Consider the following 23,120-nt stretch of genomic DNA (forward strand, 5'->3'; position numbering starts at 1 on the left):
ACGCGCTATCTCAGAGTCGCTGCCGTACCTGGGCAGCAGCCGGTGAGGGGCGATGTGCACGCCGGGGCGCTGCTCCCGCTTGCTCTGCTCATACAGGCTGGTCAGGCTGTGGGAGTACAACTGGGGGGTCTTCCCTGCGGGGGGCGGGGGGGTCAGCTGGGGCCGAGCCCCGCTGGGAGAGACTGGGACCCCCCCCAGCTCTGCCGGTGCCCCTCGCTCCCGACCCGCAGCCCCTGCCCCCCCCCAGCTTTGCCGGTGCCCCTCGCTCCCGACCCGCAGCCCCTGCCCCCCCCCCACGCTGCCGGTGCCCCTCGCTCCCGACCCGCAGCCCCTGCCCCCCCCCCACGCTGCCGATGCCCCTCGCTCCCGACCCGCAGCCCCTGCCCCCCCCCCGCGCTGCCGGTGCCCCTCGCTCCCGACCCGCAGCCCCTGCCCCCCCCAGCTCTGCCGGTGCCCCTCGCTCCCGACCCGCAGCCCCTGCCCCCCCCAGCTCTGCCGGTGCCCCTCGCTCCCGACCCGCAGCCCCTGCCCCCCCCCAGCTCTGCCGGTGCCCCTCACTCCTGACCCGCAGCCCCCTGCTGGTCCAGCCCCGGGTCCCCTCTCTTGCCGTCTCCCCCCCCCCCAGCCGTGTCAGAGCCGCCCCAGCGCAGCGCGGACGGGCCCCCCCAGCTCACCCGAGATGGACATGAGCACGTTGCCGATGGAGCTGACCCACGAGGTGCGGCTGTGGTAGAGCTGCCAGAGGGGAGACGGGTCAGCGGCTCGGGCCGGCCACCGCCAGGGGGCGCCAGCGAGTCCCTGCCCCCCACGGGCCGGGCCGGCCCGCCACCCCCCCCTGCGCCCCCCCGCCGCCCTGCCCCCCACGGGCCGGGCCGCCCCGCCCCCTCCGCCCCCCTGCTGCCCCGCCCCTCCCTCCCCCTGCGCCCCATGGGCCGCCCTGCCCCTCCCCCTGCGCCCCATGGGCCGCCCTGCTCTCCCCACTCGCCCCACCCTGCCCCTGCCCCATACGGGCTGTGCCGGCCTGCCCTGCGCCCCCCTCTGCTGCCCTGCCCCTCCCCCTTCACCCCATGGGCCACACTGCCCCCTGCCCCTCCCCATCCCATGAGCCATACTGTCCCCTCCCCACCCCATGGGTCATACAGCCCCCTGCCCCTCCTCTCCTCCCCTCCCCTCCCCTAGGATGTACTGCCCCCTCTACCCATCCCTTCCCCAGGTGAGTGGGGTCCCCCCCCCCCGGGCTCTCACCAGCTCCAGCGTGGCCTCCGGCTCGCTCCGGTTCAGGGTGAAGATCCCCTCCTCAGCCCCCAGGATCAGATGTGGGTCTGGAAGGGAGGGGGAGGGGGTTGGGGCAGCGGGGGACGGGGGCAGGGGGAGATTTGAACCTTGCACTGCCCAGACCTCGGTGGGGGAAGGGCGCTGTGGTCCGCCCACAAGTCCAGGCCTGTCCTGGCACGGGGGTCTGGGGGGGGAGGGATACAGGCAGAGGGGCCCCCTGCTCTCCCCCTACCTTGGGGCCTCCTGCACCCTGCCCACCCTCTACCCTGGGAGCCCCATTCCCTGCCCACCACCCTTGGGCACCCTGATCCTCTGCCCACCCCCCACCTTTGTCCCTCCCACTGCCTGCCCCTCCCCTGGCACCCTATCCTCTGCCTGCCCCCCAGTGCCCGCCCCCCCAGCACCCCCATCCACCCTTGCCCCCTACCTTGGGTGCTGGGGTGCGTCCAGGTGGCCGTGGCCGTGATGTGCAGGGGGCAGCCGTTAAAGACCTTCTTGAAGAGGGATCCGTCCTGGGGGGACAAGCAGCCACGGGGGCTGAGCGGCTCCAGGCCCTGGCCTCCACCCTACGACCCCCCCAGTGACCCCCCGCCACCTCTCACTCGGCGGGGGTGGGTCGCTGCAGCCAAGCGGGAGCCAGGGGCGATGGAGAGCCCAATATGCGGACACGGGGCAGCTGGGCTAGTCCCCTACCCGGGCACCCCTGGCCCATTGGGCATCAGAACCAGGCCCCTACCTCGGCACCCCCGGCCCATGGGCAGCAGGGCCGGGCCCCCATCCAGGCACTGTCTATAGCCAAGGGCTGTGCTGGGAGGGGGTCTCACCTGTCTCCGTTTCTTGTCTGTCTTGGGTGGCAGGATGGGGGGCTCTTCGCTTCGGGGTCCAGGCCACAGGGTGGGATCTGGGGATGGGGTGAGGATCAAAGGGTGCTATGTCGCTCTGGCCTGGTTCCCCAAGCCCCAAACACCTGCCCCCATGGAGAGGTGCCATGAGGGCTGCATTCAGCCTCAGTGACTCCTGCACCCCACTGGGGGGCTCAGACCTCCACCCCGGCCTGGGAGCCCCTCACTCCCGACCTACAGCCCCCCAGCTCTGTCAACGCCCCTCACTCCCAAGCCACAGCCCCCTCCCCCCATTGCCCCTCACTGCTGATCTGCAGTCCCCTCCCCCATTGCCTCCCAACCCACAGCCCCCTGCTAGCCCAGACCTAGGCTCCCCCCAGCTCTGCCAACATGCCTCACTCCTGACCTGCTGACCCCCAGTTCTGCTGATGCCCCTCACTCCCCATCCACGGCCCCCTCCCCGCATTACCCCTCACTCCCCACCCATAGCCCCCTCCCCCCATCACCCCTCACTCCAGGCCTGTAGCCCCAAGCAGAAGCCCTGTTCATCCTGCCCCCCCCACCCCGACTCACCTGAGCTGGCCGAGAGGTGGGAGCGGCGAGGGTCAGCGTGCTGGGCGGGGTGCGGGGTCCAGCTCCCACGGGCCCACTGGAGCACCGCACCAGGGAGGCCGGGGTGCCGGGGCGCTGCAGGAGTTGTCCCCCAGGCTGGGGCCGCGTCTCCTCAGCGGGCGTCTCGTCGGACCGGCTCCGGAATTTGGGCTGAAGACGGAGGGGGGGAGGGGGGTGGTCAGATGGAGACAGCAGGAGAATGGGGGGTTGTGGTCTAGGGGGACCCCGGGGCGGGGATACCAGGCTGGCTGGACAGGTGGGTCTGATGCGGGGGTGTGACGCATGGCCAGAAAGGGTTAAACATCCTGCAAAATAAATAACCCTCAAAAGACACGCGGGGAGGTAACGATTGTGTTTTTGTGCAGTTACATATGAGTAGGGGCCACAACGTAGTCAACAGTCCCTGTCTATGCTGTAGTCTGATCATTCAGCGGTGGAAAGAAGATCCTAGCATTTAAATGAATTGTAACCCCAGGAGATCTCAGTATTCATCTCTCTTTGAAGTGCGCTGGGAATGGGGGAGGAACAAGCAAATGGTCCTATGACAGGTTTCAGAGTAACAGCCGTGTTAGTCTGTATTCGCAAAAAGAAAAGGAGGACTTGTGGCACCTTAGAGACTAACCAATTTATTAGAGCATAAGCTTTCGTGAGCTACAGCTCACTTCATCGGATGCATATCGTGGATCATATTCCACGATATGCATCTGAAGAAGTGAGCTGTAGCTCACGAAAGCTTATGCTCTAATAAATTGGTTAGTCTCTAAGGTGCCACAAGTCCTCCTTTCTTTTTGCAAATGGTCCTATGTTAATTCTACAGCTAAGTACCGGCAGCGATGAACCTGCTCCAAAGCCATCCTGATTACCCTTAGCTCCCGAGGAACCCCACCTTGTCAAAGGACATGAAATTGTATAAGAGATCCTTGGGTCCTGATTCTGTCACCTGCTTCGCTTTTCCAGGGGAAGTTTGAGTCACAAGACTGAGGGCCCAGTTATGCTGGTACGCCCTGAATATGAGATTTGGACATTGGCCGGTGACCTATGAACTCGTTCGGAAAGAACTCGCTGCGGCTACAGAGCTCCCCATCTCTGCACCTCAATGCATTGAACTCCTGTCTGTCTGTCCAGTGGTCTTTTAACCCTACTCTCTCTCTCTCTCTCTCTCTCTGCTGTTTTCTTAATGACATTTAGTGTAGTTAATAAGAATCGGCTGTCGTGTGTATCTGGGTAAGATCTGGAATACTCATTAACCTGGGAGGTGACGTGTCCGATCCCTTGGGATTGGCAGAACCTGGTCTTTTATACAACGAAATAAGATTTTCCCAGAAAGCAGCATATTTGGCATGGGTACCTGGATGGAGGCCCAAGGCTGGATCGCTTCAAGGGAACTGTGTTGTTTGGATTTCCGAGTAACCAGCAGGTAATAAAAGAAGTTATGGGCTGGCTGGGGGGTGGGTCAGATGGGAGGGGCTATGGGCTGGCTGGGCCCAAGGGTCTGACATGGGGGAGCACCGGGCTGGCTGGGGGGTGGGTCAGACGGGAGGGCTACGGGCTGGCTGGGCCCAAGGGTCTGACATGGGGGAGCACCGGGCTGGCTGGGGGGTGGGTCAGACGGGAGGGCTACGGGCTGGCTGGGCCCAAGGGTCTGACATGGGGGAGCACCGGGCTGGCTGCTGGGTGGGTCAGACGGGAGGGCTACAGGCTGGCTGGGCCCAAGGGTCTGACATGGGGGAGCACCGGGCTGGCTGGGGGGGGGGGTCAGATGGGGGAACCTGACAAGCTTCCCATTGCTTCAGCCCTGGCATATGCTACGCAGCCTCCCCCCTCAGCGCCGCCCAGTGGGCACTCACCTTGGGGGGCAGGGGGGGTGGCACGTCGGTGTCTGGTGGTAGCGTGGGCCTGGGGGCAGAACAGAGCAGTCAGCATGGGTCCCCCCCGGGAATCCCCCCCACGCCACAGCCCAGACAATTGACCCAAGACTGCCCCCCCACCACGCTTGGTACAGGGATCCCCCAGACCCCCAGGGACCCCCAGCCCCATGCCCTGGCCAGAAGCCCACTGTGCTGGGGGGGTCAGGCCCCACCTGCTGGGGTCCTCCTCACCCTCCTAGGAGCCCCCCAACCCCCAGAACTGGGCATCCCCCAACCCCCAGAACTGGGCATGACCCTGGGCCCCCCACTACCCACATGCCCCAGACCCTCATGTCTCTGGCGGCGGCTTGCAGGGCATCGGGCAGTGCCAGCCCAGGGGCACTCGGCCCGGGCCATGCGCTGCCCTGTGAGCCAGGACAGGCAACAGAGCCCCCAGCCCCACCCCCCAGAGCCTGATGCCGGGCAGGGGGGCACGTACCTGGCCGGGTCACAGCTGCTGGGGCTGCATGACGGGACCGAGGGGGAAAGAGAGAGATCATGAACCACTGACCCGACCCCATGTGGGATCCTGTGGGGTGGGGGGCAAAGCCGCCAGCTGCAGGGGAGATGGGGGTAGGGCCACGGGGGGTCAGGGGCAATGGTGGGACAGGGCAAAGCCGCTGGCTGCAGAGGGGCCGAAGCCCAGCCCCATGGCAGCCAAGGCTACACGCGGTGCAGCCCAGGCTAGGATGGTTCTGTCCTCCCAAAAGCTGCCAAGAATGGTGGAATCCATCTTAAACCTGGTGCTTTTCCATGTAGGAGGGGTGGGGACCCAGAGAGACATAAGATTCCCACCTTGCGCCAAAGCTATAAAAGGGGGTGGAAGAGAACAAATAAGGCTGCCAGTCGTAAGAAAACCCCTAGTTACCAACTGAGCGGGAACTAACAAGACCTATACCAGGGCAAGGATGGGCCCAGACTAGGAAGGAGTCTAGTCTGTGAAAGAAGCTTATTGGATCATCTTTGACGGTGAGATGTTACCTGTAATCAGTTTCTTAATGTATTAGGTTTAGACTTGCGTGTTTTGTTTTATTTTGTTTGGTGACTTACTTTGTTCTGTCTGTTATTACTTGAAACCACTTAAATCCTACTTTTTGTACTTAATAAAATCACTTTTGTTTATTAATGAACCCAGAGTAAGTTATTAATCCCTGGGGGAGCCAACAGCTGGGCATGTCTCTCTATCAGTGTTATAGAGGGCGGATACTTTATGAGTTTACCCTGTATAAGCTTTATACAGCGTAAAATGGATTTATTTGGGGTTTGGATCCCATTGGGTGTCTGGGTGCTGTGTGGTTTTCAGTTAAATCTGAAGTTTTGAGGGCATGGACCAGACCCTGGGTCTGTGTTGCAGCAGGCTGGCGTATCTGGCTCAACAAGGCAGGCTTCTGGAGTCCCAAGCTGGCAGCGAAAACAGACTCAGAGGTAACTCCAGCACGTCAGGTGACAGTCCCAAGGGGGTCTCTGTGACCGAACCCATCACAGTTCTGTACTCCCAAAAGCCTTGGGGGAGTCCCCGTGCCACGGCCAAGCTGAGCCCCCTTGGGGGGGAGGGGTCCCTGCAGCTGGACGAGCCCCAGGGGTGGGGGAGGCACCTACATGTCCACGTCGTCGTAGTCGTTGTCTGAGTCCGACACATTGACCCTGTGAAGGAGCCGGAGCCTGAGTCAGAGTGTGGCCAATGGCTGGCGCCGGGACAGGCCCCAGGGCCAGCTGGAGCAGCAGCCTGGAACGGGCCCCTGGGCTGGGCCGGCCCGTCTCTTCCCTGCCCCCTCCCCCAGCGGGGCCCCTGGGCCGGCCCCTCTCCGCCCACCCCCAGCGGGACCTCTGGAGCAGCCCGTCTTCCCCATTCCCTCCAGTGGGGCCCCTGGGCCGGCCTCTCTCTCCCCCTCCCCCAGCGGGGCCCCTGGGCCGGCCCCTCTCCGCCCACCCCCAGCGGGACCTCTGGAGCAGCCCGTCTTCCCCATTCCCTCCAGTGGGGCTCCTGGGCCGGCCCCTCTCTCCCCCTCCCCCAGTGGGGCCCCTGGGCCGGCCCATCTGACCCACACTCCCCAGCAGGGCTCCTGGCCCAGCCTGTCCCCCTACTCCCCTCTACGGGCGCCCCAGAGCTGTCTCTTCTTACCCCCTGCCCTGTAGCAAAGTTCCCTTGGTCCAACCCCACCCCCCCCCAGCAAGGCCCCAGGGCTGGTCCACCCCCCCCATGGGGCCCGGGGCCGTTACCTGGCACTGCCCATGGAGCCAGGGGCGCTGCTGCTGCTGGCGTAGCTGAGGTCTAGGCAGATCTCCTGGCCGTGGGGAGACGGGAGAAGCAGGGTGAGGGCCGGGATTCACATCAGCCCGGCCCCCCAGCAGGTGTATCCCTCTGCCCACGCCGGGCCATTCAGCTCAGACCCCGGGCACCCTGCCCCCGGCGCCGTGTTCCCAGCCATGCCCAGCCCCGGGGGCTGCCGAGTCAGGGCATGGGGCGGAAGGGCGGCTGGCGGGGGGGCCCTGGTGGGTGGGAGGAGCCGCGACGGATGGCCTGGCGGAGGATAACAGCCACACTGCCGGTGCCAGCTACCGGAGCTTCCCCCGGAGTGCCGGCTGGAGGGGCTGGTGCGGGGGGGAGCCACAGGCCAGGGGGCGGGGGACACGGGCAGCACCTACCACGTGGCAAGGAGGCGTCGGCTCCTTCCAGCGGGTCCGGATCTTGATGGGATGCACTGGAACGAGAGGCCGCTGAGACCGGACGCGTGGCGCCGGCTCGTGACACGGAACCACGGGTGAGCGGGGGCGGCTCCCGGCATCCAGCTCCCCCACCCCCATGCGCCTGCCAGCGGGACCCTGCCTGGCCACCCCACCTGGCAGCCCAGAGCACCCCGCAATGCTGGGAAGGGCATGGTGGGGTCCCGGCAGCGAGGGGAACAGGCAGGGGGCACAGTGGGCTCTGGGCTGGGGGGTGCATGGCAGGGGGAAGGGCAGGGGTCCCAGCAGGGGGGTCCCGGCAGGGGAAAGGGCACAGCAGGGGAAGGGGCACAGCAGGGGTCCCAGCGGGGGTGGGGGTGGTCCCAGCAGGGGAAAGGGTACAGCAGGGGGAGGGGCAGGGTGGGGGTCCCGGGGGGGTCCCACCAAGGAAAGGGTACTGCGGGGGAGGGGCAGGGTGGGGGTCCCGGGGGGGTCCCACCAAGGAAAGGGTTCTGCGGGGAGGGGCATGGCGGGGGGGGGCTGGCAGGGGAAAGGGTACAGCAGGGGGAGGAGCAGGAGGGGGGTCCCAGCGGGGGGGGGTCCCAGCGGGGGGGGGTCCCAGCGGGGGGGTCCCACCAAGGAAAGGGTTCTGCGGGGAGGGGCAGGGCGGGGGTCCCAGCGGGGGGGTCCCACCAAGGAAAGGGTTCTGCGGGGGGGGCCCGGCAGGGGAAAGGGTACAGCAGGGGGAGGAGCGGGGGGGGGTCCCAGCGGGGGGGGTCCCACCAAGGAAAGGGTTCTGCGGGGAGGGGCAGGGCGGGGGTCCCAGCGGGGGGCGGGGGGACGTACGGTTGATGTCGGAGTTACTGCGCTCGGCGCGGGTGTGCCGGTGTGTGGAGTGGATCCGCTGGGGCACCGGGGGTGGCCGCTGGGAAGACAGGGGGGGTTAAGTCGGGGGGGGGTCCCGCCAGCACGGCCCCACGGTCCCACACCCCCTCTCGGTCTCTGAGCATGGCGGGGGCAGGCCGGGGGGCAGGTCCAGCTGGGAGCCGTGTGCCCCCCCCCACAGCCCCCCCCGCAGCCCCCGGGAATCTCACCTCGGCCTCTTCCTCCTCCGGCTCACAGCAGCGGGGCAGCTTGTCCGGGTTACGCAGCTTCTCCAGCAACTCCAGCGTCAGGCTCCGGCTCAGGCCAGGCTGGGCCACAAACTGGTGCTGGGGAGGGAGGGACGGGGGCGGGGGTGAGGTTGGGGGGCAGCCGGCCATGGGCCGGGCAAGCCGCCTGCCCGGGGGACTGGCTGGGCCGGCTGCCGGCGCACGCCGAGACGGGCAGCCCCCCTGGGCACGGCCTGCCCCCGCCCACTCCCTACTCACGCTCAGCATCTTGGTGGCACCCGGCCGCTTCTTGGGGTTCTTGGTCAGCGTCACCTTCACGAAGTTGTGAAAGGCCGGAGTCCTGGAGGGGGACACAACTGGGAAGCTGAAGGCCTTGGGCAGGGAGGCCAGGCCCAGGGATGGGGCCAGCCCCCGCCTTTACAGAGGGGAAACTGAGGCCCAGCGAGGGGACCCAACCTGACTCAGGTCACACAGCAAAGCCGTGGCAGAGCCAGGGAGAGAACCCAGGAGTCCTGGCTCCCACACAACCCCCACTCTAACCCGTAGACCGCACTCCCTTCCCAGAGCTAGGATAGAACCCAGGAGTCCTGGCTCCCAGCCTCCCCCGCAACCCACCAAGCCCCAGCAGAATCTGATCCCAGGACCCCGGAACCGGGACCAGCCCGGCAGCTCCCACCCGTGGCAGGGGGCCGCCCCTCCCTGACTTTAACCAGCTCCCGCCCCTCCCCAGGGGGTCCCCCCACGCGGGCCAGGCCTCGGCCACATCTGGCCCCTGGGAGTCACAAAGGGCAGCAGGCAATGGGGCTCAGGTCAGTCCTGCGGCCAGGGCCACTCACCACTTTGCCTTGTCTTTTAGCTTTGGTGACTGGTAGCCGCTCTTGGACATCAGGAACAGCACCCTGCAGGGACACAAGGGGGCATCAGACCCAAGTGCAGGGGGGCGTGGGGAGTTCATTAACTGGCAGGACTCCCTGCTGCAGGGCGGGGGCCAGCCATTCGCAGGCTCCAGAGCCCCAGCTCCTGGCAGGGTCAGGAAGGAGACAGGTGGGGGGGTGCTGCAGGCTGCTAGGGGTAGGAGACACAGCCAGCGTTGGAGCCGGGAGGCCGGGTAGATGGGCCCGTTCCAATGCGCTGAGGCCCTGGGCAGATCAGGAACGGGAGGTGGATCAGGGACAGACAGATTGGATGCGGTGCGCCCTTCCCCCTCCCCCCCATGCCCCAGAAGCTCCACCCCAGGCTGGTTTCTGGCTTGGATTCGGCTTCCGTGCCCCCCAGCCAGGGGCCCCGCGGGGTGGGGTGGGAAGGGGCCTGGGTGCGGGTAGGCTCCAGATGCAGCATGAAAGGGCGGCCTGTGGGCGCCACGCCATGTGGGGGTACCGAGTGATGGGCGCGCTCTGATCTTACCTGGGCTTCCTAGACAACCCCCGCCCCTGCCCCCACCCCAAGCCTGTGTGCAGAGCAAGGCGGGAACCGCGCAGCCGCCTGGCTCTGCAGGGTGGGGGCCGGCTCGCTCCCTCCGGCAGCCTCCTGCCTTCGCCCCCTGCAAAGCCAACTCCCGGCGAGAACCGGGGCCCGGCCGCCCGGACTCCTGGGTCCCTCAGCTCTGCCCAGCCGGGGCCTTGATCCTCCCCGGTGCCAGCCACCCCGCTCTGCCCCCGCCAGTCCCTCCCTGCGCCCTGCAGCCATCGCAGGCCCGGTGTGACCCCCGGGTGGCGGGTTCGGACCCGGGAAGGGGCGGGGCTCCCCCATGGCAGGCCCCGCACCCGGCACTCACCGCAGGGGGTGGACATCGAACATGGGGGGCTGCAACTCGGCCAGCTCCACCGCCGTGACGCCCACGGACCAGATGTCGCACAGCTCGTTGTAGCCGCCTTTCAGCTCCACCGCTGCCACCTCGGGGGCCATCCTGGCACGGGAAGAGAGCGTGGGGAAGGGACGCAGGTGGGCAGGCTGGCTGGGGGCGGGGGGACGGCCCCAGGTGAGGCCGGGGTGGGTGTCTGGGGATGGGGCAGGCCTGATGGAGGCACTGGGGCCCGGGGGGACATTTCTATTGTGTTCCCCCCTTGCTTCGCCCGGAGCCGCCCCCTAAACCGGCCCCGCCGGATGACCTCACGCCTGCCCGGCACGCACACACACAGAGCGTGCACCTGGGGGACACACACACACACTCACACCTGGGGGACACGCACCGTGCTTCCCCGCCCCACACAGACAGACAGACTGTGCCCCTCTGTAGCGGGGCAGTTCCCCCCCTCCTGTGAAAGGCTGATTGGGGAAGCAGCCACAGCTGGGGCCACGCCCCAATCCGGCCACAGCTGGCCCTATAGAAGGGCTGTGAGCCAGGAGCTGAGTCAGTCTCTCTCTAGCGGTGGAGGGTGAGGGTCCTGGCGGCTGGGGAGAAAAGGGTCCCTGGAGTGGAGCAGGGCTGGGGAGCTCCAGCCTGGCAACAGCCTATGCAGGTACCGGGGCTGGGAGGTGCGGCCCGGGGCTAGCCAGAGGCAGCTGGTCCAACCTCCTTGCCAATGGTGAGTGGCCATGAGACTGCAGTCCGCCCCACTGAGCGGGAGGGCTGGATGACGACTGGCAGTAGCCACTGAGGCAAGGTGGGTTTAGAGCGTCGGGGGCCCCTCTGGGAGGGGAGACCTAGAGAGCGTGGGGGGGTGCTGCTGGGGCAGCAAGCCAAGGTAAAAGGGCACCGGAGTCCGGGAGGGACACGGGGGGAGGCCTGAGGCAGGTGAGATATTGGCCAGCAGAGGGTGCTCCGGGCCGGAATCGAGCTAATCCCCAAGACAACCAGCAGGAGGTGCCGCACCGGTGATGCGCTACACGCCCCCCCTACACACAGACTGTGCCCCCCCACACACACACACAATCCATGCCCGTTGCTCCCGCGTGGCAGACACACGCAGCCCGGAGATCGGCCCCTCAGTGGCACTGTGAGCCCCCCACCCCCGACAATGCAAGTTGGCTGGGGCTGAGCCAAGTTGGACGCCTGCCCCACTGGTACCAGTAGGGGGTGCCGATGAAGGACATCCTGCGGGCGAAGGTGGCGCTGATCTGGGCTGAGATCCCAAAATCCGCTGTGGGGAGGAGAGGAAAAGCTTCAATTGGCCTTGGGTGGGTATCAGACACTGCACCCCCCAAACCCAGCCTGTGTCCCCCATGCCCATCAGCCTATCCTGGCACACACCCCCTGGGACCCTCAGCCCCCTACCCCAGTGCATCCCCCCAACTGCCCTTAACCATGCCCCATAGATCTCCCAGCTGTCCCATAGCCATGCCCCAGAGGCCTCCCGCCCTGGGGAAGAGCCTATAGGGGCCAAGCTGGGATGTGACTCACCAAGTTTCACTTCCCCATTGTCGTTGATGAGGATGTTGGCTCCCTATGGGGGGAAGGAACAGAGGAGGCTGAAGGGGGCTGGGGCCGGGGCCGTGGCCGTGGGGCAGGGGCCGCGCATGGGGCAGGTCCCCAGGGGCTGCAGAAATAGTTTAACCCCTTGGAGGAGGCAGATTTGGCACTGACTCGGCCAGGCTGCGATTTCCAGGGGGGGCCGGCCACCCCCAGGTTGCTGAATCCCCCCCGCCCCCACAGGGCAAATCCCAGCCTGACCCAGCTCAGTGATGGCCATGACACAGGGCTGGGAACACACTATTGTCACACGCTTCAGCCCTGCTGACATGCTAACAGGCTATGGCCACACGCCCCAGCCGCAGGGACATGCCGTAACATGCTACAGCAACATGTCCCAGCCCTGGTGACACATGATAACATGCTACTGCAACACACCGCAGCCCCGGTGACATGCCGTAACACGCTACCGCAACACGCCCCAGTGACATGCCGTAACACGCTACCGCAACACGCCCCAGTGACATGCCGTAACACACTACCGCACAACTGCAACACTCTGCACCGTCCTGGTAACATATGGTAACACGCTATGGCCTAACTCCCGCATGCCCCAGCCCGATGACATGCATCAACACACTATGGCCTAACGGGGGGAGGGAGAGCTCAGTGGTTTGAGCACTGGCCTGCTAAACCCAGGGTTGTGAGTTCAATCCTTGAGGGGGCCATTTAGGGATTTTGGGCAAAAATTGGGGACTGGTCCAGGAGGTTGGACTAGATACCTCCTGAGGTCCCTTCCAACCCTGATATTGTATGAACTACTGCATGCCCCAGCCCCGGTGACAGACGATAACATGCTACGACCTACATTATCGGTATATTGGTTTTGATCCAAGGGCCCAGGCCGAGCTCCCAGGGGCACCGAAGGGAGAGAATTTGAGCAATCCCAGGTCCTGTCTCTAGCTGATGCTTTGTTTTGTGGGCGTCTCTCCAGCCTGGGAGTCTGCCCCTTGCCTGGTCAATTTCATTTTCTGTTTATAGTCAGTTTCACTCCCAGCTCTCAGCCCTCCCTGCAGTGTGTGTGTGTGGGGGGGGCCTTGAACAACCCAGGGGGGGCTTCAGTTTCCTATTTGAAACACTGGGTCTGGGCTAAGCCGAGCACGTCCCTGCAGCCTGGCTTCCCCCCGGTGGATTTTTCACCTGCGGGAGGTCTGGAATCCCCCGGCCGGACGGCCTGACGAGCCACACTCTAGATCCCTAAGGAAAGGGCTGCCCGGAGCCGCCCCTTGCCCACGCTTGGTTCCTTCAGTTGCTACCTGTTAAAGCCCATCTCTTGGTCTGGCCCAGCGGGCTCCTGCATCTCTGCCACCGAACCACAGCAGCCTCGGCATCTACCTCCCTCGCCAGCCAGCCTCCTTCCAACCACAGTCTACCAACCCGCTCACCACCTGCCTGTCCTCTCCACCACAGCGCTCGAAAGCTCGTCTCTCGCCAACAGCCGCTGGTCCATTACTAGGCACTGACTGCCCAGCCTGGCCTCTCTCGTATCCTGGGACCGAGACAGGTACACCAGCACTGCGTTGTCTATCGACCTGCCCCGCAATCCACCCATCCGGCCAGCGGACCCAGCCAGTCCTCCTCTGGCCCCTGCTTTCTCTACAGCTCTCCATCCCAGAGACAGTGAGCCAGTCCCAGCCCCCTCTGCCCCGTGGCCTGACCTCCTTACCTTGATGTCTCTGTGGATCTTGCCTTGGGTGTGAAGATAAGACAGACCCTAAAAGCACAAACGACAATGGGGTGTTTAGTCCAGCCTGAGTGGCCCTGGCCTGGCCTCCACTGAGTCACCGTTGTTAGATGATTAAAGATAGGGTTAATGGTCCAATCCCAGAGGGGGCTACCTGTGGGAAGGCCTCTGAGATGCCCTCCAGAGAGCTGAGCTGCCCAGGTTTGAGGCCAGCGTGAAAGGGCTTCCCAAACTCACCTGCAACGTTTCTCTACAGACGTAGGCAATTTGCTGCTCAGACAGGGGGCCAGTGACTGCAATGGAAAATGGATGTGTTTTTTTTTATTAGCTGTATCATGAGATAGCCCGGACCCCGACCGAGATCAGGGCCCCGTCGCGCCGGACCCCGACCGAGATCAGGGCCCCGTCGCGCCGGGCCCTGCCCAGACCATGGCGTTGCCCCTCCCACCACACACAGCAGCAATCTCAGCTGCTTTTGCTTCTGCATTTTGGAGCTGCTGGTGTCCCCTGCACAGGAGGCTGCCCCTGTCTGAGACGGCAGCGCGGGACTCACTTCCTTTTCCACGCAGCCCAGAGCACAAGCTACAGACTTTGAGAGCAGCCGTTCACCTGAGAGCACAGGCAGGGTTCGGTGGTTAGAGCACAGGGCTGGGCGTTAGGGAGGCAGGACTGATGGCCTGTCACTGGCTCTGGGAGGGAAGTGGGGTCTAGTGGTTAGAGCGGGGGGGGCTGGGAGCCAGGGCTCCTGGGTTCTCTCCTGGCCCTGGGAGGGCAGTGGGGTCTAGTGGTTAGAGGAGGGGGGCTGGGAGCCAGGGCTCCTGGGTTCTATTCCTAAGTCTGCCATGACTCACTGTGGGAGCTGGGTAAGACCTGTCCCATTTCTGTGCCTCAGTTTCCTTCTGTGCAACAGGAATAATTGTACTGTTCTAGCTGGCAGGGCTGGTTCTGCAGGGCCCGGGCGCAGACAGGGCTATCGACGGGCACGGAGCGGCCTGGCTGGCAGGACCTGGCTGGACAGGGGATGAGGCTTCGGTGCCCAGTTCTCCCACCGCACTGTGCTGGGGGCACTGCTGGGAGCAGTTTGCTGGTCCCATGAGGGTGTGGTGCAGTACCCGCCTGGTGCCACCTTACCGTGGTAAATGTCCTGCAGAGATCCGGCCCCGCAGAACTCCATGCAGATCCACAGCTTGTTCAACCTACCGGGCCACAGAGCGGGGGGGTTAATGGAGGAGGGGCGGGAGGGCAGTGGGGGCAGGGCCTTCATGTCCTGGGCCAAGGGGCTCCCGCAACCCACCACAAGGACCTGGGGGTGGGGACGGGGACGATGCACCTGCCCCAGGACCCTCCTGGTGACTCCAGAGGCAGGAAGGGCTGAAAAGGAGGGGAAGCAGTGTGGGGGGAGGGGCTCCAGATGGGGAGAGGGAGTGAGGGCTGGGGGAGGGCGCCAGGGAGAGATGGGGGAGGGGAAGCCGGGGAGAAATGGGGCAGCTGGGGGGCAGTGGGGAGAGATGGGGCAGTGGGGAGAGATGGGGCAGTGGGGAGAGATGGGGCAGCTGGGGGGCAGTGGGGAGAGATGGGGCAGCTGGGGGGCAGTGGGGAGAGATGGGGTAGGATCTCTCACCGCATGTAGCTCCCGTAATAGGCCACGATATTATGGTGCTGGCAGGTCTTCACGATGAGGATCTCCTGCTGGATCGCAGTGCAGTCCTCATCTGGGGAGCAACAGCAGCTGTTAGTACCTGTAGTGCGGCACTAGGGGGCGCTGGGCTGCGGGGGGCGGGGCGGGGGGCTCGGCAGGGGGGCGCTGGGCTGCGGGGAGCGGGGCGGGGGGCTCGGTGGGGGGCGCTGGGCTGCAGGGGGCTCGGTGGGGGGCGCTGGGCTGCGGGGAGCGGGGCGGGGGGCTCAGCGGGGGGCGCTGGGCTGCGGGGAGCGGGGCGGGGGGCTCGGCAGGGGGCGCTGGGCTGCGGGGGGCGGGGCGGGGGGCACGGCGGGGGCGCTGGGCTGCGGGGGGCTCAGCGGGGGGCGCTGGGCTGCGGGGAGCGGGGCGGGGGGCTCAGCGGGGGGCGCTGGGCTGCGGGGAGCGGGGCGGGGGGCTCGGCAGGGGGGCGCTGGGCTGTGGGGAGCGGGGCGGGGGGCTCAGCGGGGGGCGCTGGGCTGCGGGGAGCGGGGCGGGGGGCTCGGCGGGGGGCGCTGGGCTGCGGGGAGCGGGGCGGGGGGCTCGGCAGGGGGGCGCTGGGCTGCGGGGGGCTCGGCAGGGGGGCGCTGGGCTGCAGGGAGCGGGGCGGGGGGCTCGGCAGGGGGGCGCTGGGCTGCGGGGACCGGGGTGGGGGGCTCGGCGGGAGGCGCTGGGCTGCGGGGAGCGGGGCGGGGGGCTCGGCAGGGGGGCGCTGGGCTGCGGGGACCGGGGTGGGGGGCTCGGCGGGGGGCGCTGGGCTGCGGGGGGCGGGGGGCTCGGCGGGGGGCGCTGGGCTGCGGGGACCGGGGTGGGGGGCTCGGCGGGAGGCGCTGGGCTGCGGGGAGCGGGGCGGGGGGCTCGGCAGGGGGGCGCTGGGCTGCGGGGAGCGGGGCGGGGGGCTCGGCAGGGGGGCGCTGGGCTGCGGGGACCGGGGTGGGGGGCTCGGCGGGGGGCAGTCTTCCCTTGTAGTCAGTGCTGACCCCGATGCCTAGCAGGCCTGGGCTGGTGGAGACGCCCTGATTTCCCCCCACCCCCGCCATGATCCCCAGCAAACACCCTCCCCCGCAGCCTGAGGGGGCGTTAAAGCTCCCGGGCCCCCCAACGTACTGCGGAAGGGGGCGCTCGCCCCAGATACAGACGGCCCCGCCAGTGGGCAAGGGGGAGCACGGGATCCAGCCCAGGCCTCGGGGCGCACCAGCCCGGCTGGGGACTGGGCCGTCCCCTCCCCACCCCGTGCCCTGCGCTGGGGAGCCAAGTGTGACCGCCGCGGTGGGGGGCGGGAGGAGGAAGCAGGGAAGGATGTTGCTGGCTGCTGTTACAGTAACTCGCTTGCTGGCAGCCCCCCTCCCGCCAGCTGCAGCTGCTGCTTGCCAGGAGCTCCCCATCGGGCAGTACCCAGGGGGGCTGGGCTCGGTGGAGGGCGTCTGTGAGCGGTGGCCTTGCCAAGGGGGCGTTCGCCCCCCTCCCTGATACAGGGTGCAGGGCCACAGGCCTGCCAGTCCGCCCTGTGCCAGCCCCACAGGGGGCAGAACATCTGCCCCACGCCGCCAGGAGCAGCCTGGGGCCAGCTCAGATTCTACTGAACCCTCAGGGCCGGAGAACGGATCTGAAAGGGTGTCGCGCTCAGCTACTGCAGGGCTGGAGACCACAGAGAGACACAGACAGGCTGGGATCTAGGGGACAGACAGACGAGGCTCCATGGGGGTCAGACAGACAGTCGAGGCTCCATGGGGGTCAGATAGACGAGGCTCCAGGGGGGTCAGACAGGCAGACAGACAGACAGACGAGGCTCCAGGGGGGTCAGACGAGGCTCCATGGGGGTCAGACAGACAGACGAGGCTCCATGGGGGTCAGATAGACGAGGCTCCAGGGAGGTCAGACAGGCAGACAGACAGACAGACGAGGCTCCAGGGGGGTCAGACGAGGCTCCAGGGGGGTCAGACAGGCAGACAGACAGATGAGGCTCCAGGGGGTCGGGTCAGGCAGATGACAGGACTCCAGGGGGGTCAGACAGATGACAGGACTCCAGGGGGTCAGACAGAAGAGGCTCCAGAGGGTCAGACAGATCTCTGGTTACACCCAGCCCTAGCAGCGGTCGGCTGGGGACCCTCTCCCGCAGTGGAGCCCGCCTTCCCTCACCTGACTCCATCTTCACAATCTTTATGGCAGCCAGGTCGCCAGTGCCTTTGTTCTTCGCCTGCAGCAACATAAAGGGACGGTCAGGGGGGAAACGCCCGTCGCAACGGGGATCTGCCTGGCCGGCAGAGGGTCCTGAACTGTAGTGCTGTGTGGCCGTTAACCAGCCCCTGTGCCCCACCCCAGAGGTGGCTGCATCTCAGCATTGGGCAAGGGATCCCTGTATAACCAGCCCCTGTGTTCCACCCCAGAGGTGGCTGCATCTCAGCACCGGGTGAACTGCTCACTGTATGTAAGGTATGTACCTGTAAGGTGCTTTGGGATCCTTTTGGAGGAGCGGCACTATGGAGATAGCAGATACCAGCACATGCCTCAGAATAACCCTACCGCGTAACCCTACAGCAATACACCTAATGGCAATAAAAACGTACAGCGCCTAGCGCTATGCAGTCCTTGTCCATGGCTGGGGCTCCTAGGTGCTACCGTCATACAAACCATATACAATAATGTACAGCCTTAACTCTGCCCATTGTGGAGTTGCAGCACAACATAGGCTCTGTGGCTGAAGCCCTGAGCTGGAACCCAGGAGATCTAGGTTCTGTTACTGGCTCTGCCACGGACTCCCCGCAGATGCTGGGGCAGGTCACGTCATTGTGGTGTGCCTCAGTTTCCCCCATCTGTGACATGGGGATGATCATCTTCCCCTGGCTCCCGGAGGTGGGGGGAAGTGTTTGCGCAGCGCCATGACACCATGGGGATGGGGACCATAGGATGCTCCTACCCATAAATCCACCCCATAGTGGCTGGTACCAGGGACTATGGCAGCCTACACTGATGCCCTCCCCTAGCCCATGCAGGATGGGTTGTAGTTATGGTCCGGGGGTTCCGCCCCACCAGTAAGAAAATCACAAGCTATTTCTCGACAACAACCACCGTATGTTCTCCCCAACAGCCACAGACACACAGATGCATCTACTTTAACCTAGGAGGGAACTACAGACAGGACTCCTGGGTTCCCGGGAAGGAGCGGGGTCTAGCGGTTAGATCAGGGAGTCGGGGTGCCTGGGTTCGCCTCCTGATTTGGGGGAAGGAATATAGCCTTATGATTAGCGAAGAAGGCCGAGAGCCAGGACTCCTGGGTTCTATCCTGGCTCTAGGAGGGGAGCAGAGTCTAGTGGTTGGGGGGGGGGGGGCAGAGGGGAGGGTCAGGACTCCTGGGTTCCACTCCCAGCTCTGCCACTGAAATGCTGTGCTGCCTGGTGCGAGTCCCTTCCCTGCTCCGTGCCTCAGTTTCCCCAGCAGTACAACAGGGATGGAGAGCGGCCGCAGAAGGAGGGAACCCTTCGCCTCCCTTAGGAGACGGGACCGAGTGGCCAAAGCAAACCCAAGACCCAGCTGCGGCCTCGGACCTGTCGCGCGGGGCAGCCCGGGATGCCGTGCCACTGAGCCCCCAGGAGGCTGCCAAGCACCGGGCCGGATCCTGCCCTGGTGGGGGGTTGCCCAACGCCCCCTCCTCCAGTCACGCCTGCCCTGCCCCACCTGTGCCTGTGGCTACCAGCACAAGTGGGCGTTCTGAGCAGGGAGGGAGCCATATCTGAGTGGCGGGGAGACCCCGCTCGGTCCCAAGGCCACTCGCTCAAATTCTGCCCGGTGTCACGCCAGCCTGGGAGGGTCTGATGTGATGCCCCTGCCTTGTTTCCGGTGCCCGTGGGGGGGCACCCCGGGCTGAGCCCCTAGCAGGCCAGGCAGCAGCTCACAGACCACCGCCCCCACCTGCTCCGGTGGGAACCACCCCACAGTGTCTCTGATTTGAACTACAGCCGGGATCCGAAACTGAGCCCCTTAGAGCGCAGCGAACGAGGCCTTCGGCTCTCAGCTGGGGGCAGGGTCCTCTCAGGGCACAGCAGTGGGAGCCCCCATGCACACACAGCCCCCCATCCATGGGGCTGGGTGTGAGCCCCCCCAATTCTGCCATCACACGGAGGCAGGGGTATTTCTGGGGACACCGTCAGTCCCACGTCAGCCAGCTGAGCTCACCAGAAGCAATCTCGTAGCTGGGCCCAATCCTGACCGTACTACCCCTCCCCCCTTCACCGCAGGGCCCTGGCTATTCCCCCCCCGGGAGGTGGGGGCTGCCACCTCTCCTCGCTCAGAGCAAACAACTTGCCACTTCTGCTTTTTATTTTTACTGAGCCGTTGACGAGGTAGGGGGGAGGACGAGGGCCCGGGGGGTCTACTGGGGGATCAGCCACGGAGCACATCACCGCAGGGCAGTGGTTCAAAGCCAGTGCGGCTCGGCAGCCAGCCCAGCCTAAGGCCCACGGGTAGAACGAGGCCGGTTGGTCTCGTCTCCTCTTGGCCGCTCCTACAGGGCATCCCCCTTGGCCAGGGTGTGCGTCAGAGGGAGAGTCCCCTGGGTAACAAGCCACCCTTCCTTCCGTGGGACGCCCACATGCCAGCGCCCTGCTCCTCACCCGACCAACACAGATGTGCCTAGCCTGGGACCAGCAGTTGCCCAGCCGGCTGGGGCCTGGGTGGGGAGCTCCTTGGAGCAGGAGCTGGGCCCCGTTGTGCCAGGCACTGCACGACCCCAGCCTTGCAGGACCTAGGGCCCGTCTACACTAGAAAGCCGCATGGCATTAACCCCCCTGCCCACCCGCGTGGCCGACATAAAGGGGCCGGGGCTACCCTAGGAGTGCAGTATCCACCCTGGCATACGCACTCCACCAGAAAAGCACTCCCAGTGTGGACACAGCTCTCCCAGCGTAAGGGGGCTTAGACCAGGGTACCTATTCCCGTCGGCACTACACAACCCTCGCCAGGTCGGGACAAAGCCATACCCTGGCCTGGCCCAGCGCTCCCAGTGCGGACACAGCTCTCCCGGCATAACGGGGCTTAAACCAGGGTACCTATTCCCGTCGGCACTACACAACCCTCGCCAGGTCGGGACAAAGCCATACCCCGGCCTGGCCCAGCGCTCCCAGTGCGGACACAGCTCTCCCGGCATAACGGGGCTTAGACCAGGGTACCTATTCCCGTCGGTACTACACAACCCTCGCCAGGTCAGGACAAAGCCGTACCCCAGCCTAGCCCAGCGCTCCGAGTGCGGACACAGCTCTCCCGGCATAACGGGGCTTAGACCAGGGTACCTATTCCCGTCCGGCACTACACAACCCTCGCCAGGTCAGGACAAAGCCGTACCCCAGCCTAGCCCAGCGCTCCGAGTGCGGACACAGCTCTCCCGGCATAACGGGGCTTAGACCAGGGTACCTATTCCCGTCCGGCACTACACAACCCTCGCCAGGTCAGGACAAAGCCGTACCCCAGCCTAGCCCAGCGCTCCGAGTGCGGACACAGCTCTCCCAGCATAACGGGGCTTAGACCAGGGTACCTATTCCCGTCCGGCACTACACAACCCTCGCCAGGTCAGGACAAAGCCGTACCCCAGCCTAGCCCAGCGCTCCGAGTGCGGACACAGCTCTCCCAGCATAACGGGGCTTAGACCAGGGTACCTATTCCCGTCCGGCACTACACAACCCTCGCCAGGTCAGGACAAAGCCGTACCCCAGCCTAGCCCAGCGCTCCGAGTGCGGACACAGCTCTCCCGGCATAACGGGGCTTAGACCAGGGTACCTATTCCCGTCCGGCACTACACAACCCTCGCCAGGTCAGGACAAAGCCGTACCCCAGCCTAGCCCAGCGCTCCGAGTGCGGACACAGCTCTCCCGGCATAACGGGGCTTAGACCAGGGTACCTATTCCCGTCCGGCACTACACAACCCTCGCCAGGTCAGGACAAAGCCGTACCCCAGCCTAGCCCAGCGCTCCGAGTGCGGACACAGCTCTCCCGGCATAATGGGGCTTAGACCAGGGTACCTATTCCCGTCGGCACTACACAACTCTCGCCAGGCTGGGACAAGGCCGTACCCCGGCCTGGCCCAGCGCTCCCAGTGTGGACACAGCTCTCCCTCGCCCCACCACAGCGACTCCTGTAGGGGAACAGGCTATAAACAGAGCCAAGGCCACCTCCACCCTCAGAGCCCGGTGCCCAGACCCAGCGCATACCAACAAAACTGGGCTTTGTGCGGGCAGACCTCATTCCACCCCCCGCCCCAAGCGAAATCAGCCGTTCTCTGTTCCCTTGGGTCCCCGTCTGTCTCTCTCCACCTGGGGTCTCTCGTCTTAGATTTTTGTTCTGTGTTTGCACAGCGCCCGGCACAAGGGTGGCCTGGGGTGCCTAGACACGACGGTAACACACCTAATAAATCATATTATTAATAGAGTAACTGCTTGGGGCTTTTGCCAGCACACCTCTCCCACCTGCGAGGGGTAGAGCTGGGCCTGCCGAAGTGAGCAGCGCAGCCCCAGTCTAACTGCAGCCCCGCTCCGGCTCGGGCTGGGAGAGCTCTCCCCACCCCACCCCAACCTGGCCAGGCCTAGGGATGCCAGGCGGATGCAGCAGCCAGGGAGGCAGAGGGAGCAGCCAGACGCTGCTGCTCAGCATCTGGGCCTCAGTTGGCATGTGCCCGCTTGCAGCGAGCGGGTGTGTTCTGGGCATGCGCTCGTCCAACGTCCATCTAGCCATGGTCCTTCTACAGCCCCCCAGAACAGCCATGCCTGAGCGCTGATCCTCACAAGCCCCCATGAGGCAGGGCTGTTATCCCCAGAGGGCAGATGGGGGAAACTGAGGCACAGAGCAGCTAAGTCACTTGCCCAGGGTCACACAGGGAGCCTGTGGCAGAGGAGAGAATTGAACCAGGGTCTCCTGAGAACTGGGCCAACCTTCCTCCACCCCTTTCCTGCTCCTCCGCCAGGGGCCGGCCCCGGCTGTGTGCTGAATCTTCAGCCCGTGTGGGTGTGAACAGGGCAGGGAGCCTTCGAGCAAGGATGTGAAGGGAGGTGTTGAAACGAGCGTATCAGTGGGTGGGAGAGGGGGTGGGTGTTGAGGGTGAACTCATGTCTCTCCTGGCTTGTGAGTCTGTCTGACTGCTGGCTCCCCTGTGTGCCTCTCTCTCTCTGCCTGGCTGTGGGTGTCTGTGGGTGTGTCTAGACAACCCGCAGGGGAAACACTCTGCGCGTGTGTGTGTGTGTGTGTGTGTGTGTGTGTGTGTGTGTGTGTGCACAACCACCACCCAGCCTGGTGGTCTGTGGGGGAAGGGCTCTGGGCCCGTGTGTGTGCGTCGCTCATGCAGAGTGTGTGTGTATCTCCCATGCAGTGTGTCCGTGTGTGTCTGTATGTCTCTGGGTGTGTGTGTGGCCCATGCAGTGCGTGTGTCTGTATGTCTGTGTGTGTCTGTATGTCTGTCTGTGCGTGTGCATGGCCCACAGAGTCTCTCTCTCTCTGCACACACCCCGGGCGGGCGGGTGGCCAGTGGGGGAAGGGCTCCTCCGGCCCTGTCGCTCTCTGGGCAGCAGCCGGGTTTCCTGCAGGAAACTCCTCAGGAGCAGGAGGGCAGCCGCTGCCCTGATCCCCCGGAGGCCAGTGTCGGGAGGGCGAGATCCTGGGCATGGCCAGGCCCTGAACGGCCCAGCATGGGTGGCCCTGCCCTCCCGCACAGCGAGGTTGTAAAAAGAACAGGAGGACTTGTGGCACCTTAGGGACTAACACATTTATTAGAGCATGAGCTTTCGTGAGCTACAGCTCACTTCATCGGATGCACGCAGTGGAAAATACAGGGGGGAGATTTATATACACAGAGAACATGAAACAACGGGTGTTACCCTACACACTGTAAGGAGAGTGACCAGGAAAGGTGAGCTATTACCAGCAGGAGAGCTGCGGGGAGAGGGGGGACCTTTTGTAAT

At 65.2% G+C, this 23,120-nt stretch overlaps 1 protein-coding gene across 1 annotated transcript in view; it reads right to left on the minus strand.

The window, feature by feature from the left end:
• MAP4K1 (mitogen-activated protein kinase kinase kinase kinase 1) overlaps positions 1-23,120 on the minus strand; it is a 33,011-nt gene that overhangs the window by 4,683 nt on the left and 5,208 nt on the right. The window contains 24 exon segments of the mRNA XM_073321671.1: positions 29-134; positions 675-735; positions 1,246-1,322; positions 1,703-1,787; positions 2,100-2,176; positions 2,691-2,766; positions 2,769-2,879; positions 4,577-4,625; positions 5,076-5,099; positions 6,236-6,280; positions 6,857-6,921; positions 7,283-7,338; positions 8,147-8,225; positions 8,395-8,511; positions 8,671-8,752; positions 9,249-9,311; positions 10,187-10,318; positions 11,420-11,492; positions 11,753-11,795; positions 13,488-13,535; positions 13,743-13,798; positions 14,637-14,701; positions 15,127-15,217; positions 17,320-17,377. Coding sequence (XP_073177772.1) covers positions 29-134; positions 675-735; positions 1,246-1,322; positions 1,703-1,787; positions 2,100-2,176; positions 2,691-2,766; positions 2,769-2,879; positions 4,577-4,625; positions 5,076-5,099; positions 6,236-6,280; positions 6,857-6,921; positions 7,283-7,338; positions 8,147-8,225; positions 8,395-8,511; positions 8,671-8,752; positions 9,249-9,311; positions 10,187-10,318; positions 11,420-11,492; positions 11,753-11,795; positions 13,488-13,535; positions 13,743-13,798; positions 14,637-14,701; positions 15,127-15,217; positions 17,320-17,377 — 1,739 coding nt within the window.

The sequence above is a fragment of the Lepidochelys kempii genome, chromosome 23 (assembly GCF_965140265.1).
Source record: "Lepidochelys kempii isolate rLepKem1 chromosome 23, rLepKem1.hap2, whole genome shotgun sequence".
In the NCBI taxonomy this organism is placed as follows: domain Eukaryota; kingdom Metazoa; phylum Chordata; order Testudines; family Cheloniidae; genus Lepidochelys; species Lepidochelys kempii.